General features: G+C 53.1%; 1 protein-coding gene across 1 annotated transcript; it reads right to left on the bottom strand.

The window, feature by feature from the left end:
- Positions 1 to 3,520: 3,520 nt before the first annotated feature.
- EMX1 (empty spiracles homeobox 1) lies at positions 3,521 to 19,788 on the bottom strand (the record flags this gene model as incomplete). Its single annotated transcript, XM_008583259.1, has 3 exons — positions 3,521 to 3,871; positions 13,485 to 13,669; positions 19,560 to 19,788. Coding segments are annotated over 3 exons (582 nt in total), but the record flags the coding sequence as incomplete, so codon positions are not given.
- Between the last annotated feature and the right edge of the window lies 1 nt (position 19,789).

The raw sequence follows: 19,789 nt of genomic DNA on the forward strand, positions 1-19,789 counted from the left end.
GCGCTCGGGTAATTGGTTAAACCTGTTCCCTATGTCTGGCTCCGCCTCGGCGGCTCCCGTCTGACAGGAAAGCTGGCTGGGCCTGCACCGCTCGCTCGGCGGCTGGCCTCCCCTCTCGCCCCTCCCCTGCGTGGCTGCCCCGGAGCAGGGGCTCCGGGAGAGGCCTGTGACCCGGCTGTCCCTCTGGGCAGAGCCACTTGGCCAGGGCTGCTCGCTGCCCCAACGGAAGCATTCGTAACACCTGTGAGGAGTCAGTGCAAAGACGCAGACATGCTAAGAGCGTGAGCCATACTGCTGCGAAGCCCGTGGGGACTAGTTCTGGAAAGTTCCACGGACAAGAGGTTGTGTAAAGATCTTTCCCTGAAGGTGAGGCACATGGATGAGGCAAGGGTTCAGAACGACTCCCCTGCGTGCCCTCCACGTCAGCCGCATGCGAGTCCAGTCTCACAGGGGCTCATCATACCTCAGCCCTGGCGGGGCAGCTCCTGCCGCCGAGGAAGCCAGCAGGCCAGGGTCCCCGTCCTCACCTTACAGGACGCTGGGCTGCAGGTGAGCGGTGCCGTCGGGAGGGAAGGAGCAGCAGTCGTCGCCTTCCTCTCCCCTTCTCGGCTGCATCTGTGTCTCCGAGAGAGAGACTTTGGTTTGTTCCCTGGAGAGGACCCAAAAACTCCCAAATTAGCAAACCTGGCAAGCCCGCAGCTCAGAAAATAGTTCATCCTGATTCCATGTTTTTCAGGCTCACAGAAGCCTTTATTAATGAAGTCACAACACCAATATTTACCGTCTGCGGGGAGAGGCACAACATGAGGGATGGAGGGGACTGCAGCAGGGACTCCCCGCCCGCCCCACGCAGGCTGGGCCCAGGGAGATTGGCAGTTTCCTTGGCTCCTTCCCAGCCCTTTATGTGGGTGACAGGGGTGCTCTGCCATGATCTTCCCAGACCCCTCCCACACTAAGTGTGACAGGATGTCCAGAGGACCTGCTCACCCGTTCCTCCGCCCCCCACAGTGGCCGAGGATGCCTCTTCTCACCCCCACCCCATGTGCATACCTGCTCCCCAGAGTTATTCCACCTGCTTGGCAGTGACGGTCATCATGTTGTTTAACCAGGACTTACCCAGGTCAGGACTTTCAGGATATGAGGAACCCATTCCTGGGTGATAGAGGAAGGGGACATTGGGATGGGAGAAAGCCCTTTGGTTTCTAGCATTGACTGGACACAAGTGAGGTGGGCAGAGAGTGACGAGAGGTGCTGACAGTCCCAACAGGACCTGGGTCTGTGTTCCCAGCAGAAGGACCTTGTGTGCTTGGTTCCCAGCCTTGTTGCCTGGGCCTTTGACATCTTCCCAAGGAGTCCAACATTGGTCAAGCGCCCATGGTGCACTCACCCACCACTCCAGCTGGAGGATCAGTGTAAGCAAAGGCACAGCCCAGGGAAAACCTGTGGCTTGCTCAGGGACAGGGATGGGTGAGACTGAGGCAGAGGACACCAGAAGCAAGATGGGAGAGGCCAAAGGTGGGGAAAAGGTGGGGAGCAGAGGGAGGGGCTCAGAAAGGAGGTGACATGGTCTTATTTAGGCATGAGGAAGAGTACCCTAGCCACAGCATGGAGGGGGCCTCATCCTTGACATTCATGGAAGTCTCATTATGTCCCCAGTCCCCCAGAAGAGGAGATGTGGGCCAGGCCAGTGGCAGGGGAGCTGAAACCCTAGCCACAGCATGGAGGGGGCCTCATCCTTGACATTCATGGAAGTTTCATTATGTCCCCAGTCCCCCAGAAGAGGAGATGTGGGCCAGGCCAGTGGCAGGGGAGCTGAGGGGCACCATACTGAGGAGGTGTGACTGGGAAGCCAATATAGACTCAACAGACTGGATGGGAGTGGACCGAGCTGGGCAGGGGGAGAGGAAGCTTAAGGAAGGCCCCCAGGTTTCCTCTACCTTGGGCAACAGTGGACACAGCTAACACTGCTTGCCAAGGTGGGTAATCCTAGAGGAGAACACACTGGGAGAGCAGGTGGGGATATGCGTCCAGTCATGTGTGACCATGCTGGATTTGAGGTGCTTGGGCATGGGGTGCAGAGGGTGACTGCCTCAGAGGGTCTGCAGCTCAACAGAGGTCAGCTGGAGACATGGGCCAGAGAGCCAAAGAGAAGTCCTGGAAGTGGATGGGAAGCCCCCAGGCAGAGGGCAGGATGAGGAGGAAGGAGCAGCAAGGACTGACCCTGGGGTGGACAGAGGGGATAAGGCATGGCCGAAACGGGTGCACTCAGAGAGGCCGGAGGCGGTGTCAAAGGTACCAGTGAAGGCAGAGGAGGCAGGAGTGTCAAGAAGGGCATGGCCAGCAGCCGGGGAGCAGGTGAACCCAGAAGGGGGTGGCCAGTGACCATGGTTGGTGACCGTCATTAGCATCAGAAGAGTGGTGGAGCAGAGGCCAAGGAGCAGAGGGTTGGGGAGCACATGGGAGGTGAAGGAGTGGAGACAGGTCTGGACATCGTAAGAGAAAGACTGTTAGGAATGCAGGTTGTGCTTTTCCAGGATGAAGAAAATCTTAACAGGTGACAAGTAGGGAAGACAAATGGACAAACCAAAGGGCAGGTGAACTAAAGAGCTCAGTGGACCCTGCCTTGTAGCTCACTCTTGGGCTGGGGAGGCCCTGAGTCCCTGGGCACCAGTTGCAGGCTCAGCCTCAAGCCCTGTCTCTGAAGCTGTAACCTGCCCAGGGATTCTCCAAGGACAGGTGAGCATCCTGGTGGGGCCAGAACTTAGGGCTGGGACTGTCAGCCTATGTGAATGGTGCCCCCTTGGCCCAGCCCCCAGTACTCCCCTTTCCCGATTTCTCCTCTACTAGAGAAGCCACCAGAGTCTCTGAGCGTGGAGAAACTCTCTCCTTCTCTTCCTCTCTCATGGAACTACCTGAACCTGATTCCACCCCCTTAATAAGTCTGGAAAGACCTGGGCCTAGCCTCCCTCAAGACACAGGATGGCCTTTCCTATGTCTAGCCTCAGTTTCTCCTGCTGCGGAGATAGAGCTACAGACCAGAGTTAACCACCAACAAAGGAGTGAAGTTAATGAATTGACCTTGTCCTACCCTACGTCCCACCCCAAGCTCCTGGGACCTGAACACACTTGCTCTACTGCCACAGCCAGAATCCACCACCCCAGGCTCACAGGCTCTGGGGTTGGCACTGAATGCTTGTGTCATTAAGAGAGACTTTTATTATTCCCAGAGGGAAGGGAGACACAAGGGGATCACTAAGAACTACAGTGGGTGCCTGGAAAATAAATTAAGACAAACGCAGCAAAACAAAAAGGAGATAAGAAATGGAGAGTGGCTGGGAGGCTGCAGTGACGGTGACGGGCGGCCTGCCAAGCAGGCAGACTCTCCAAGGAGAAGGCTGAGTGTCCCAGGCCTCAGCCAGCCCATTTCTTGTCCCTCTGTCAGTGGTGGCCCCAGGCTCCAAGCTCTGTGGGGCCGTGACTCGAGGCCTCCCTGCAGCCTGGCCAGCTGAGTGTCCCAGGCCTCAGCCAGCCCATTTCTTGTCCCTCTGTCGGTGGTGGCCCCAGGCTCCAAGCTCTGTGGGGCCGTGACTCGAGGCCTCCCTGCAGCCTGGCCAGGGAGCAGCCAGAGTCCAGCTTGGGCCCACCCAGGGGCCTGGCCAGCAGCAAGCAGCACTCTGCCCTCATGGGTTCGTGCTTGGCCACCCTAGTCATTGGAGGTGACATCGATGTCCTCCCCATTGGCCTGCTTCGTGGCAATACGCCACCGGTTGATGTGGTGGGATCCCTTCTTCTTCTGCTCAGACTCAGGCCCTTCCTCCTCCAGCTTCTGCCGCTTGTACTTTGTCCTCCGATTCTGGAACCACACCTTCACCTGGGCCAAGGAGGGAGGGGTCACAGATGAGAAACACCCAGGAGACCCCCCAAAGCAGCCACTGGGGTCTTAGCACTTGGGCTGAGCTGGGAGCCAAATGGGGAAACCGAAGCTACCCAGAGTCAGGCTTCTAGGCCAAGGTCCTCTCCTCTGGCCAGCTGCCACCTAACGGGTCTGGAGGACTGCTCTTCCAGGTGAAATGAGGTGGGGTGGGAAGAGGACACAGTGATCCAGAGAGAGGGCAGTTTTCCTCTCAAACAAAGGTAAGGGAGGGAGTCTCGGAGCTGTTGAATATCCTGGTTACTATTGCCACAGCAAAACAGAGGTGAAGGAGCACAGGCTTTGGAACCTAGGAGACCTGGGTCTCCACCAGTTTCTAGGGAAGAGAGAATAATCACTTCCTAGGGTTGATGTGAACAGTAAATGGGACAGCATATGTCAAGCCATTGCATGGGTCCCGATGAGCTCCCAGAGGTCCTAAAGTGGAACCCATACCCTTTGCCGTACAAAGAGGCAAAACATACATGGCTTTGTACCAGGAGGTAGTGTCCACACCAAGAGCAGTGCCTGTGACAGCCAGGCCACACCTAGGGTTATGGAACCTGCCACTGGAAACTCTGTCTAATCTCACATGCTCTTTCCTGTCTCCTTCACCAGGGGGCCCTTTCTTAGCAACCTCATGTGGAATTCCCCCATCCCACATCAGAGGTAGAGCTGTGCAGGCCAGAGCTTGGCAGGTGCGGAGCCCTGGTCCCTCAGGTTCCAGCTCCTCAGGGTCTGAAATCCACCAATGAGGCCCCATCTTCCTTGGACGGATGGGATAGGGAGGAGGGGTGCCTGGGGCCCCACCACAGTGCAGTGCTCTGACCTTCAGGGGCAGCCCTGGACCTCCTGCCCCAGAGCACTGGTCCCTATGGCCCATCCAGAAGTAGGAACAGGTCACAGAAGGATCGGGTGGGAGAAATCCCAGAAGACAGTGAGCTCCCCTTTGACCACAGTGAGCACCCTCCTTCTGTGTCAGGCAGAGAGCCTGATAAGGTGAGGGGTGAGGTGCAGAGACTGGACAACCACCCTCCATGGTGGGGTGAGGTAGGAGGGGGAAAGGCAGGTCTAAGCTCATCTCCTCCAGGAAGCCTCCCTAGATTTAATCCCATCATGAATCATCCCTCTCTTCTCCCTTCTCCTCCAGCATTTGGTCAGTGTCCAGGACACAGCCCTTAACATCCTCTTGTGCATGATCTAGGAGGGTCATCCTGGCTCCTGAACTAGCCTCAGTGCTTGTGGACTGTGGAGAGGGCCTTTGTCCATTCCACCTGACTACATGGTCTTGATGAGCCGGGCCAGACCCAAACCAGCCTCAGAGTTGGCAGGAGGAGCCTCGGTGCCCGTCCTTGGCTAAGTTGCTTACTCTCACTGGGTTTAAGTCCCTCATCCTCATCTCAGGAGAAATGTTTGTTGCAACCCTAGCAGCTCTGGGGCACCTCCTGGACTCTCGCTCAGACGGTCCCTGGGGGAGGTGATGCAGAGAGGCAGGGATGGTTTCCTGGAAATGACAGCACATTTAAAAGTAAGTAGGTGATGCCAACTGCAGCTGTGCAGAGCATGCGTGGTAAGTTGTATGTGTGCGATGATGGTGAGCACCTCGGTTTTGGCAGCAGCATTGGCTACTGAGGGAGATCCTCGAACCCTGGACAGGACAGAAGGTAGTCAGAAACTACCTAGTCCAGCTCCCACTCCCTGAGAATGGGGGAAAGCACAGGCCTCAGCCTCAAAGCCAGGAAGCGGCAGCCAGAAGCAGGCCTGGCATCCGGGCCCTGAGGGTGTTTTCATGCCCAGGATGCACCAGCCTCACACACCCTTCCCAGACACTCCTCTCGGTCCCCTCCATGGATCCCACCCACCTCAGACTGTGCCAGCCAGAGGGTGGGCGAGCTCACCCTGCCTCCTGTGTATGACTCAGGGCTGGAGCAGGGCTGGGGCCTCATTCCTGAGAAGCCCGAGTGGGCTGGATGAAGGCGATCACCAGGTGATGGTGGGTGATACAAGGGACAGAGGACCCCCATGACTCAGGGCTGGAGCAGGGCTGGGGCCTCATTCCTGAGAAGCCTGAGTGGGCTGGATGAAGGCGATCACCAGGTGATGGTGGGTGATACAAGGGACAGAGGACCCCTTTCTGCACTTTTCTCCCTCCCCCACACACTCCCAAGTCTCCTTCCAGGAAGGAGACTCTGACAATCACACTGGCCTCCAGCGAGATGACCCAGCACGCTATCCTTGCCCAGCAACACTGACCCAAAGCTCAAGGGTTTGGATCTAGACTAGCCACCAAAAAAAAAAATACTGGCACAAAGAAGGAAAACTTCTATGGTGCAACTTGAGGAACAAGATGTGTTTTCAGGCCAAGGGCAGCTTCCTGGCACACCTAAGTGAAAGGTGATTCTGAGTAATTTCTCCATGAAAAATACTGGGGTCAAGGAGGCAGCTCTCTAGAAAGAGGGACATAAACCCTCTCCATAGGCAGCCTGGCTATCTTCTGAAGAACAGCCTTGGGCTGAGTGTCCAGATGCTGTTTACAAAGACTGTAGTAACAGGGGGATGCTTATGACTTCATAATATTAGTGAAAAAGCCAGGATGCACAGCATTGGCACAGTGTGATCACAACCATAGAAAAACAAAATCTGCATGGGGAAAAAAGACTAGAAGGAAATGTACCCAAAGTATGGGTGACTTCTTTCTTCTTTCTGCTCTTCTGAACTTTCTTTAATACATTACGGAAAACGACATTAATGTTTACTTTGACAAATAAAAGGAACTGGGTTCTGAGTGTAGTAGGAGATAAGAGTGATATCCCATGACCTCCCTAACCCAGCCGGGCAACTCTGTGGTCATCCCAAAGCTCCTTCCCTAGAGGACAGAGGACCTAGAAAGAAACCAGGTCACATGATATGGCTACCAGCTCTATGAAAGCCAGCTTAGGAGTCTGTACCTATTCTGCATGCATCTTACCCCCAATACCAGCCTCTCTGTCAGCCCCCAAAAGACAGTTGAGATGTTGGCTGGAGGATCCCTTTGCCCAACTCTGACCTCTCTGGGTTTGGAGAAAGGTTCCTTGTGGTCTCACAAGTCCTCACCTCACTTAATGTCTCTCAGTTTCTCAGAGAGGCCAGATCCTTCCAAGACTCTCCACTTTTGCCTGACTTACCCAACCCAGAATAGTCTCAGCCTGCAAGACATCCTGCTTGGATGTTCCTAGATGGGATCTGCCCCATCACCTGCTTGTCCTTTTTCCCTGTCTCAGTAACAGTGACCTCAGCTGCGCACTAATTTATTTATTCACATCTGTCTCCTCACCAGACTGTAAGAATCTGGAGAATGAAAGTGGTGTGATAGTCAGCTTTGGGGTCCGAGTGCTCAGCCCAGAGGACATTTTCCACGTATAGTCACCCAACTGGGCAGAGGTGAGGTAAGATAGCTCTATGCTCTAGGTTAAAGGTGCCTGGGCCAGACCTCGAAAACAGGACAAAATCAATAGAAGAGGGATTGAAGTCTAATCAGAAAATGGGTTTGGGAAGAGCCAAGTGCTAGAGAGATGGGATCCTTTTTTAGCTTAGTTTAGTGAACAGTTTTGCAAGAGGGCCAGTTCTTAATTCTCCATGTGGTAGATTGGATTAGCCACTTTGGGGGAGGGAGTGGGGGAGAAAGATGTATAACTGGAGGGGGGAGCAAGGTCCAGCTTGAGTCAGGCAGGATGAAGAGGGTGAAACTGCTGTGGATGAATGAATGCATCAGTTCATCAGAGTATTGATCAATGTACGCATTAATGAATGAAGACATCCATGTATTAATGCAAGACTGAATGAACAAATGAACTAACAAGCTCCAGCCAATATTTTCAGAGTTAATCAGACTTTACTTTTGAATAAAGTAAACGTTGAATGAATGAGGTCTAGATCCCTTCTTTTCCATCTCTCCTCCAAACTTAGCCCATCCCAAATGGAAGGGTCTATGGCTCCAGACCCCTACATACTTTCAGGTAAATACCTGTTCTGTCCTCAAGGAGTTCAGATATCCCTATTAAGGCCTTGTAACTCTAACATAGGAAGTTCCTTTTGTCCTCCTATTCTGTCATCCTCAGATACGGAGAAAATCCTCAGAGTAGATAGTGGCTTGGAGACATCAATCAAGTCACCCCTCAGCCTACTCTTTTCCTGGCCCTATTGTCTGGGAATCCATTTCCTATCATTTGATCATATGAGCTGTTCCTACTCTCAGGGGTCAAGCCCACTGCCCTGCTAAGTTCAACCCTCACCCCACCAAGCTGAGGTCACCTCCAACTCCCTACCAACCATAGTTCTAACTCTTCCTAAGCCTTCTTGTCTCCTCCTCTCTCAGCCTGTCCTGGACCCTCACCCTCACTCTCAGAGAAACATCACAAAATTAACCTGTCTCCTCAAGACTTGTCCCCTGTCCCAACTCCTCAAGGAACAGCTGAAATCTCCCTTACCTCCTCCTCACCCCACCACACAGGACTCCTGGAACATCAGAGATGCAGAAGTTCTTGGGGAAGAGCCAAGACTTAGAGAAGGGATGTGTTCATCTCAGAACACACAGTGAGCTAGTAGCAAAGGTCTCTTGACTTTTCCCTAAAACTCAAGTTGCTTGGATATCTCCTTCTCATCCATACTTCTAAGGGCAGGACATTCCAAAGCAGGAAGAGACCCTAAGAAGCCTCTTTACCATGCCTCTAGGGGGTGGGGGGAGAACCCATAGGCAGGTGACCATAAACTTCTGCCTCCCAAGACATCCCTCCTTGCTTCTCATCCATACTTCTAAGGGCAGGACATTCCAGAGCAGGAAGAGACCCTAAGAAGCCTCTTTACCATGCCTCTAGGGGATGGGGGGAGAACCCATAGGCAGGTGACCATAAACTTCTGCCTCCCAAGACATCCCTCCTTGCTCTCAGGCTTCAAGACGGCAACTGGACTTGGTGACTCCTGCTTCCTCTTAATCTGCTAACCTCAAACCCTACCCTTCCTTTCCACAAATCTAGAATCCTAGGCATCCCTCCAAGCCTTCCATGTCTGAGGCCTCCTGGGAGCCTTCCACCCATGCAGATCTCCCCTGACCCCCTCAGCCCACAGCTGTGACCTCAGGGTGACCCCAGTAGCTCATCCTTTACATGTTCTGTGAGTGTGCAAGCATTGCACTTAGCCTCCACCATTAAATGAGGAATCTCCAAAGCCAAGGAACACATTTCTGCACTCTTTTTCCTCACAGCTCAGCTAAACTCAAAGCCAGGCAAAGTCAAGAAACATTTGATGATTGGTACAGAGCAGGAAGGGCAGCTGGAAATACTGACCAATTTATCATCCTGGAGCAACCATATGCTTTCTCTCACTCCCCCTAAAATTAACATCCTCCCATAAACAAACACAAGAACACACATACACAGAAGCATGCAAGCTGCACTCGATGTCATGTGACTGCCTACTGGCATCTGATGCATACCTATGATATCACCTGACCTTTAGGCATCAATCACACTAAGCCCATACGTGCCCCATATTGTGGGCACACACATGTTACACATGCCCATCACACACAACACCACACTGGAGGCTCTGATCTGACCTAGGCTTGGATCAGCCCAACCAGCACCAGGACTGAAGCTTAGACAGGTGCTTTACTGGTCAAACTCCAGGGCTGCACCACAGCAGCGAGGGGCAAGTCATTAGAACAAGAAGGGAGAACTGACCTTTGCCCAGTGCCCCTCCCTCCACCTCCTAGGTTGACCCACTGGCCATCCCAGCACAAATAGCCCACTCCCAACTAAACATACTGCCTTATCTCAACAAAGCAGCTCAGGAAGCCCACCTTCCAGCACCTCATGCTGAGCTTTGGGAGTATAGAGACCCTTGAGCTCTAAATTAAGATCTTGCCCGCACACTAATCTGCTTAACCCTCCCAGAAGTTTTATCCACAAACTGGGGTTTGCATCATCTAAATCAATAACCAGCTGTGAAAATGCAAGGGAAAGATAGAAGGAGAGGAAAAGGGAGGGAGCAGTGACAGCAGAGAGCAAGAGGAAAGACTGATAAAGCTAATGTTCAGATGTGTGTGGAATCAAGAGAAATTTGTCCATTCATACAATATATGTTTATTGAGCATCTACTCCATGCTGGACACTGAGCTGGGCCCTGTGGGAAATAGTCAGGCTTGGCTTCTGCCTCCCAGAGCTAAGATGCTTATGCCTGTTGTTCCTGAGGATCACCCAGAGAGCTGTTTTTAAAAGCTCTTTCCTGGGCCCCATCCTGGACCCCCAAGAGAATCTCCTGGGTGAGGCCTGGGAATCTGTATTTTAAGATCTCCCTGAGAGATGGAGGCAGCTGTTCTACATGTCAGACTTGGAAGATAATTAAACAAGTAAAAACAGCAAAGCTTGATGCATATTATGATGGGTAGGGATATAATGCAAGCTCTGAGAATGTGGAGATTATACAAAAACACAGAAAAGTAAAATATAGATGAGCCACAGAAACACAGGGCTGGAATGAACCCTGGAATTCATTTCATTCATTCTCACAGATACAGCAACTGAGGCCCAGAGACAAGACAAAGCTACAGCCGACGAGATGATCGATAGCCCTTAGCAGACAGAATATACTGTGTAAGTTCCTAAATAGCTCTATAGAGACGGAAGTTTGAGATAGATGGTGCACACGCAGAATATAAAACAAAATAGAGGATAAAGAGACAATCAACAGATGGGTAAATAGGAGTCACTGTTAGGAAGAAGAACATAATTAATAGAAAATAGGAAATATAAATTAGCCAGTTTGGGGAGGCAATTATAATGAGCAGACAGACGTAGATGGCTAGATATAAAACAGCTATCTGTGAGGGCTCTTAGAGAGCTCTGAGAGACAAATATAGATTTTAACAGTAGAAATACATGGTGGGGCTGATGGGAGTAACTGATGCTTGACAAATAGCTTAGAGCTGGAAATGACAGGTAAGCTTGCTTGGTAAATATGGAGAGGTGGATAGATAATTAGACAGATTAGAGAGCTCTGAGAGACAAATATAGATTTTAACAGTAGAAATACATGGTGGGGCTGATGGGAGTAACTGATGCTTGACAAATAGTTTAGAGCTGGAAATGACAGGTAAGCTTGCTTGGTAAATATGGAGAGGTGGATAGATAATTAGTTAATTATATAGCATAGGTCCAAATGATAAGTTTCAAGGGCAACAGAAAGACAACTCTGATGAGGGAGGCTGGATGTGGCAGGAAGAACAGTGGACCAAGAGGGCACCCAGGTTTGGATCTCATCATGCCACTAACTTGACATATTACTTTGAATAAAGGGAAGGAAAGGGACTGGGGATGGGAATTAATATTATTTGAGTTCATATTAGGTTGTTTAAGGATTAAAGCCACCTATTTTCTGGATGAGGAAACCAGAGCTCAGAGAGGTTGAATAACTTGCCGATGGTGACACGGTCAGCTAGCAGGGAGGCAAGTATTTAAAATCAAGTCTGCCTGCCTAGGGAGCTCTGCCCAGGACATCTCTCCATCTCAGGGTCCTCGCTTGGAAAGACAGGCAGCCACAGGAGGTTATTCAGGCTCAAACCTTCCATGGTTCTTCTTGTTTCATATGCAAAAAGCAGTTCATTTACAGATGAAACAAGGTTAGCCATAAATTTTGATAGTTAATGAAGCTGGATACATTATATTATTCAATCTGGTTTTGTTCTAAATATATGTCTGAAACATAATAAAAATGAAAGACAATCGGTTCATTTACTAACTGCATTGTTAGGAGCAAATATTGACAGGCAGCTAGATTGAGTTTGAAAGAAAGTTAATTAAAAATTCTCTTGCTGAGCTTAAAAACTGAAAGTTTAAAAACAATGACATTATTTCAACAAGTATTAATCTGTGGGTGGTGGGACTATAAACCGTTTTGTTTTCTTACGCTTCTACAGTTAAAATTTAATAAATATTACTTTTTAAATAACGCTAATTATAAACACCATTCTTAAGTTGACACCTTGTTTTAAACAATTTCAAAACACTGTTTGCCAGGGGGCAAAAAGGGGTGTTATTTTACTAACTTATTTTTTAAAATATCTTTAAAAAAAACATTTTAAAGATTAACTCCGTTGTTTCATAAGTTTTTTCTCTGCAGTTAGAACAGCCCAGGTAGCAAATCTGAAAACAGGTCCTACCATGCAACTGGGAGCGATGCACCGACTAAGTGGGGCATCAGACAGATATGACAATAGATGCCAAAATGCGACAGAAGAAGAAGAGGGTGAGGTCGGCTGCAGGGAGCTGGTGATGCGGTTAGGGTCTGGGCTCCTCTCCTAGGTCCCCTTTCTACCCTGCTGCTAACAGTAGGCCCAGGTCGCCCCTTCCCTTCTCACCGTCCGGGACTGGGGAGGAGTAGCAGGGAGCGTGACCAGGAGGAAAGGGGAGCGAAGGTGAACTGTAACCCGGTGGGAGTTGCCGAGTGGCGCGAGCCGACGTCTCCCATTCGCAGATCTGGGAGCTGGCGGGGACGCAAGGCCCATCCAGACACTGAAATCCGCCTCCAGGACAGCAGCTGTGCAGAGGGTCGCTCAGCCGCTCCAACACGTGGGACCCCAGGTGGACCAAGAGCTTAGGCAATGCTTCCAGGCAGCCATTTATTTATGGCAAAGGTTTCCTTACAGTGAACCCAAATCTGCCTCCCTGTAACTCATGTAATTCTTTAAAAAATGTTTTCTTAATTACAAAAATACTACACGGTAATTGTAATTTCATCCATTTCATACCCCTCCAACAACATCAGGACTTATTCCCTCCCCAACTCGACGGCTTTTCCAGTGATTGAGAACAGCTCCTGGGTCCCCAGAGTCTACCTTCCCACCATTCCCAGGCCCCTCACATGCTCCGTGCGCACACACCGTGGTTTCCGGAGCCCTAGCAGCCTGCCTGCGCCGGGATCAGTGCCACCCTCGGACCCAAAGCAGGGACTGGCTCCTCCGTGGCTAAGCCCCTCTGCTTCTGACGCTGAGAACCTGAGGACACCCGGGCTTTCTCCCCACACCACATCCGCTGGCGGGCAGCCGAGGCCTCCGCCAGCTTTGCCCATGCACAGCCTGGAAGCCGGTACGGGGAAGGCCAGGTTATCCCGCAGAACTGTGAGCGCCCCGAGACAGTGGCGGGAGAACAGGGCTGAGACCCGCTCCAGGGGACACGGTGCTGGCCCGCACTGCCCTCCCCGGGGGAGGCCTTCTGCCTCCTAGTAATCTGGCCCCTTCTGAGTGGCTTTGGGAGCGGGACTCGGATACGGTTTGTATTTATTCTGCCTCCTGCTGGGGCCTCAGTGCTTGATAAAGGACCTGCGGCCTCAGCAAGCTCGACACAGTAGGAGGGAAAGGGCTCTAAAGACGGGCTTGCCGGAGCGCCGCGGGGCGGCTTTCGGAACCCGGCGGGAGAGAACTCGGGGCTAGGAGGCTGGGGGACGAGGCTCGGGTGGGTCCTGCCCCCGCCCGCCTCCCTTGCACGCGGGTCCCGGGCGCAGTGCCGGGCGCAGGGCAGGCCGAGGCGGGGGTGATTGTTACCTGCGTCTCGGAGAGGCTGAGGCTGCCGGCCAGCTGCTTGCGCTCGGCGCCCACCACGTAGTGGTTCTTCTCGAAGGCGCGCTCCAGCCGCAGCAGCTGCGAGGGCGAGAAGGCCGTGCGGATCCGCTTGGGCTTGCGCGCGAAGGGGCCGTGCAGAAGCAGCCCGTCCTGGGGCACGTCGCTCGCTGTGGCCGCGCGGCCGACGGCAGCACACGCAGGGACAGACAGGGAGAAGGCGCGCGTGAGCTGCAGCCGGGCCGCCCATCCCGCTCCCACGCGCCCTGCCTTTAGGCGCTCCGCTACCCTCTCCAATCTCTCTCTCTCGCGTACACTTCTCCTTTCCCTTTTGTTGCCCCTTCCCTCCCCACCGCCTCCCCACATTCCGAGAGCTACCCCGGGAGACTCGAGGACTCGCAGCACTGCACTGTTAGGCCAAGAGGCGGTGAGGTGCCGACCAGCCCAAATCCACGCTGCCTGGAGAAGCCGAAGAAGAGGCCAAGAGGGGGCAAAAGTCCCTTGGCTCTCTTTCTTTGACCTTTCCCGGCGGCAGCGCTGCCCCCACACCGGCCTCCATAATTTGCTTTTAATTAACTGGATGCAAAGCATCTCCCTCAAAGAGGACCAAGAGTAGAAGGGCTGGTGCCAGGAAGGTGTCAAGGGGAACAGCCAGGCTGTTGGGCAAGCCCATGCCAAACCCAGATTCAGGAACGAGAAGGTGTCCAAGGAGCTCTCCTTTCACACCTGCTTAAACTAGTCTTGCAGCTAAATGCTCAGGCTACTCGCCCATAGAAAACTCCTGCCAACAGCCCAGGCTTTATCTTGCAGGAGTTAAAAATAGGCCAGGGGCGAGGTTAATGGTCCAGGCAGTGCCTGGAGATCTAAAGTCAGGCTCCTTCTTCCCCCCACCCCATCTCTCTCTCCCCAAGCCTTGGCTGCCTGGAGGCTCAGCCTCTAGGGTGAAACCTTGCCTCGCACAGGAGACTCTTACTGCTCTCTGGTGGGAAAAGTCCCTGCTTCATCCCTGAACAGTCCCATGCTGAAGAAACATGTGTATAAATATCTAGATGTCATATTTTTCTCTAATATATATAGATATAGATATATTGGTTTCTGCATGGGCGTGTGTAAATATATACTCCAGCCTCCCTACTGTCTTTTTCTCCCATCTACTGTACATGATTTTCAGAGTGTGACTGTCCTTTGGCAAATGTTGGCCATCATGGTGATTCAGCTCCCACACACAGAAGGAGGGATTAACACTGAACTGGATGAGGCTGGGGTGGTGGGTCAGGAACTACAAAAGCTAAAACCAAGCTTCCACCCACAGCCACAGTCTCAATGAACCCCCCACTAGGCCCTCACATGACTTCTGGCTTAGTTGCATGTGCTGCCTCAAAACAGGCCCTGACAGCACCACCCGTGGATTTTCAGGCACTGGCACAATCCCTCTGACCCACCAAGGACATGGAGCCCTACATGGAATGTTTTGACAGTTAGTTGTTGAGATTGATGGATACAATTAATTCCTTCAGAGATGGCCACTGGTTTGACTCAATTTGACCTGTTGTTTTGCTTTTAAGACAATTATCTGGATATTTCATCGAGATCTCCCATTTCTGGAAACGTCTATATAAACGAAGCAAAGGAAAGTAGTAATTGAGATTCTGTTGCTAAAACTCTCCAGGTAACTGTTCATGTCCCTCTGCTGGTGGAAACTGCCTGACCTCACTTTCTCCAAGTCCCTGGGCTTTGGATACCTACACAGAACAGCTGTATTGCTGGAATGTTCTGTGGACAGTGTTGCCTAAGATTGAGAAGCTAGTGCCTGGAGGGGGGGGGGAGACAAAGTCGCTAACCTCCAGTCACCTTATCCATTTCAAGTTGCTGTATCTATGCTGCTACAAGAAGGGGTGGGACCATACCACAGGGAGATGGAAGAGGAACACCCTGTATAAGGTGAGGGGAGGCTCAGAGCCCTCAGGCCTGTCTGAAGGAAAACAAGTTTAACTTGGGGTGGTGGAGGGGACAGATGATCAGGGGATGTGGCCTGGCAGAGAGGGGAAAGAGGCAGAGAAATGAAGAGCATGCTCCAGGGAAAATAAGGAGAATTAAAATCCCTGGGGTGGGGGCCAATGTGGTTGGCTGGGGAAAGGTGGAGAGGAGGGTGGGAAGCAAATACTTCTTGTTGATGTTAAAATGAATTACTTTGAAAAACAACGTCATTTTGAGCGAAGGTGAAGTCCCAACAGTGGTTTCCTCTGGACAAATAAACAAGAGGAGGAGGGAGAAAGCCTAGCTCATCACAGTGTTCTCAGGGTTTGGCCTCAGCTGCTGGGCTGGCCCAGGTCAGAAGTGAGGCTGCAACGTGGAAAGGCCCTGAAGGTGTGTGTGAGTGGGATGCAGAAGTGAGAAGGTCAGTGTGGGGCTGAGAAGTCAGGACTGCAATCTGCTCCAGTGTGTGTGACTTCGTGGCTGTTTTGTGATTCTGTGGTATGTGCCAGTCACCTGTGTGGTGAAGGCTGCATGTTTGTCTGTAAACCCAGAGTGGAGGATGGAAGCAACACACTCCTGTCCTGCTGTACAAGCTCCTTTGCCTCAAGCCCAGCAATTTAAAAGGAAAGCTAGGCTTGGAGTCTACCTCTGAAAGAATGGCCCCAATTCACTGTAGTGTCTATGGTATGTGTCCCACAGTCTTTGTCCACATGCATGTACAAAAACAGAGGTTCTAACCCAACCAAGAAGAAGCAGTAGGCTGGAAAATTATTCAAGATGCTGCTAAGTGATGACAGGTTATTTGATTTTAAAAGAAGCAGGGCTTTTCCCTGTAAAGAGGATGCTGAGTACAAAACTAAACACGCTGAGAAACTGATCAATTGCTACACGTTTCTGTAAGGACAGGCTGGTCCCTTAGATGCCTATGTACCTGGACTCCTCTCATTATGACCTGTAGGGAGGCCCTAACCATCCACACCACGTCTTCCGTTTCCTTTGACTAGACCAGGAAAGCAAAACAAGCTTGGGGCTGAGGTGCAGCGTGTTTGGATGAAGTAGGTCCCGGCTGTGAGAACGGGTTGTCAGTTTCAGACTAGGACAGGTGGGAAAGTGGAAAGGGACTGTCAGAGCCTTCCCTGGAGCTGGGAACTGAACACTCCCCGCCCCCCAACCCCCTCCAGCTTTCCTACAGCCTCTCTCTGCGGGCCTCTTCAAGGCAATGGCTGGAAACTAGCAATAGAGACTCTCAGGAATGGGGCGGCTGCAGGAGGGGGCTACGGATCGGAAGCACCCTGGGCTCGAGCTGTCGGCCCGGCTGGAAAGGCCTCGGCCGGCCAGGGGCTCAGAGCCGGATGGCGAGGCGGCGGGGTCTGGAGCTAGGAAAGGGAGAGGCAGGCCAAGCAGCGAAGATAACCCCATTCCTCCTTCTCCTGCCGGAACAAAGGCGCCCTTTGAAGCACCGGCCCATTTACCATCGCTGGTCCCGGAGGTCTGGGTCACCCACAGCCCCCTCCAGGCACGGCTCCCAGGCCCGGAAACTTCTTGATCTCTGGGAAGTAGCGCCGAAATTCGGCCCTGTCTTCGCCGGCCCCTCCCCTTTGGGCCTCGCAAGCGGGCCCGGGCTTCGGGGTCCCGGCCATTCTGCGTTCGCTTTTCCTCTTCCACCGCCTCGCTTAGCGGAGAAGCCGCTGCTCCGCGCGCCGGGACCGCGCCGCCCGAGAGCGCTGCGCACACAGCGCTGACACGCTCCTTTTTCGTTCGTTCGTGTAGGGTTTCGTTTCTTGCATTAAAACCGGGCTGAAATGAGCATCAGAGAGACCCGGTTCTCTAGAAAACGCGGCGCCGGAGGACCGGGGACGGCTCGACTCCCAGCCCCGAGGCCAGGCCGGGACCGGAGGGCGCAGAGTCGCCCAGGCGCGCGTTGGTCTCCCGGGGCCCCAAATCTGCAGCATCTCAGAGTTCGAAAAGTCCTTCCGTGCCCAGTGGATTTCTGTGTTCGAAAATGCGGCCACACGTGGCTCCATCTCCGCATCCAGACACGGTTCTTGAGAGAAAAATCCAACCGTTTGTGCCATTCGACAACGTACCCGCTGAGCCCGATTGCTCTGGCAGAGGCGGCAATTTCCGAGAGGGTTTTGCGGAGGATTTACGCGGCCTCGCCTGCCTGGGGATGCTCAGAGCCGGAGCTTGATCTCTCTCTCGAGGCGCCCTCGGCCTGCGCGGGAGAAGCCGGAGGCGCGAAAGACCGCGCGGAGAGCACGGGGCGCCGGATCCGAAGCCGAGGGCGCCGTCCGGGAGGCCGCCTCCGGACAAGCCACGCCGCTGGAGGCCACAGGACTTGGGACCGGCCCTGCCCTCTCCTCTTTTCCTTTCCCTGAGTCCCTTTCCCTCCTACTATCTCCCTACCCGCGGGCCCCTCCGCCGCCCCGGCCGGCGGGCTCGCAAACCGCCGCAACTCCAACTCGGCCAGTGGGCTCCAGGCTGCAAAACTCAGGCTGAGGATCGAGCCCACGGAGGACCGGGGCAGTCTGCTCAATCTTGAATAAAACCTCATTTTGTCAGTAAACATTGATTTTAAGTGACAGGAATTCTTGCCCCAAACGGCTGACATCGTAGGGTTTTTTTTTCTTTTTTTCTTTCTTTCTTCTTCTTCTTCTTTTTATTTATTTATTTATTTATTTATTTTTACATTTGGATTTGGGAAAGTCTTTGAAATCCCCAGAGGAGGTAAGTCTGCCCACAAAAATTCTTGTTCAAATAATTACATTCTCTGGTTTTGTGGGATCTGCCGGGTCAATATCTATTGCCCAGGTGGGACTGAGAAAACTGTCTGGCAAATCGGGACCCGGAAAAGCGGTTTTCTGTGAAACAGTCAAGCAGCCATACCCAAAGCTTCAACATTTTTCTTTTAGTATCAAATAATTGGACTAATCATCAAATTTACTTTGTGTAGACCTGGCTTGTCGTCAGATTAGCTCTAGGAGCCGGAAGCTCCAGGCATATCCTTTCATTTGTTTCACTAAAAGCAGGGTTACCTAGCTCTGAGCCATGGAAGCTCACAGGCTGGGGTCTGGTCTACACTAACAAAATAAAACTGGAAACTAAGCAATTTCTGCATAAATCAAGGCCATTCTTTTAAAGATAAGAAAGAAAGAAAGAAAAGAAAAACAAACTCCAACAAATTCAAGGAAGAAAATGAACTCCAACAAACGCAACTCTCTTTTCTTTGGAAAAGTCAAGTATTTGAAACGTGTGTGTGTGTGTGTGTGTGTGTGTGTGTGTGTGTCCAGTGGGACATCTTCATTAGCAAACTGATTGCTCGGTGCAGAAAAGGAGGCTCAGACTGGCTGCAATCTCGAAAGCCCCCTGCCCCCGCCCCCTGTCTGGAAATACTGCCTTCGGTTCCGCAGTAGCCGGGAGGGCTCCCGGAGGCTGCCAGCGGCGGAGGAAGCCAGTTTGTTTATTGCGAACCTCCTCAGAGAGGCACGTGTGACTTGGGAAGTCCGGCCGAGGTTGCGGAGAAACATCCCTAGACTGCAGAGCACTGCACACTGAACATTAACTCTCCGCTTCGCCCTCCCTACTGCCCCTGCTTCCCACAGAGCCGGGGCACGCGGATGGACTTTCCCCCGCCTGCCCGCGCCAGCGAGTGCAGATCCCTGGGAGTTGGTGATGGACGTGCGAGGGTAGTACGGTCCCAGGTCAAGCCGGGGCGGCGGGCGGGCGGCGGGCGCTGCGCTTTCTGGGCTTGGGCTGAGACTGGCTCAGCCGAGATGGATAATAGGACAGACCATGGGGACGGCCGGGAGAGGCTCCAAGGATGAGCCAGGGCTTGGCGTCCGGACCGGCATCATTCCTGGGAAAGCCTGGAGGTCCCAACCTGACTCTCCGGGAGGGAGAGCAACGCGGCAGAGGCGCGGGTAGACCCGGAGCCGTTTTTCCCGGCATGGGAATCGACCTCTGTGGACCCGCAACCTCCTCGGTAACAACTTCTGAACAGCCCCGCGCGCCCCCAGCCACCCCCGCGTCTCCGCAGCGCGGGCGCCGGCCGGCCGCCTTGGCGGTCACAGCGTGGGCACTCACCCTGGAAGCGGTGGCCGAAGAAGCGGTTTCGCAGGACCCAGGGGTAGAAGTGGAGAGGGTCCCGGTGCTGGGCGCCGAAGAAGGAGTGCGGGGTCTGCAGCGGGGAGGCCCCCAGCTGGTGCGCCGGGTGCACGGTCAGCGCGGGGTGGTTCATGGCCTCGGGGAACACGAGCTCGGGCCCACCGTAGAGCGAGCGGCCCGCGCTCGCGGCGGCTGCGGCGGGGAAGCCG

Source organism: Galeopterus variegatus, unplaced genomic scaffold, assembly GCF_000696425.1.
Source record: "Galeopterus variegatus unplaced genomic scaffold, G_variegatus-3.0.2 Scaffold2875, whole genome shotgun sequence".
NCBI classification, from domain to species: domain Eukaryota; kingdom Metazoa; phylum Chordata; class Mammalia; order Dermoptera; family Cynocephalidae; genus Galeopterus; species Galeopterus variegatus.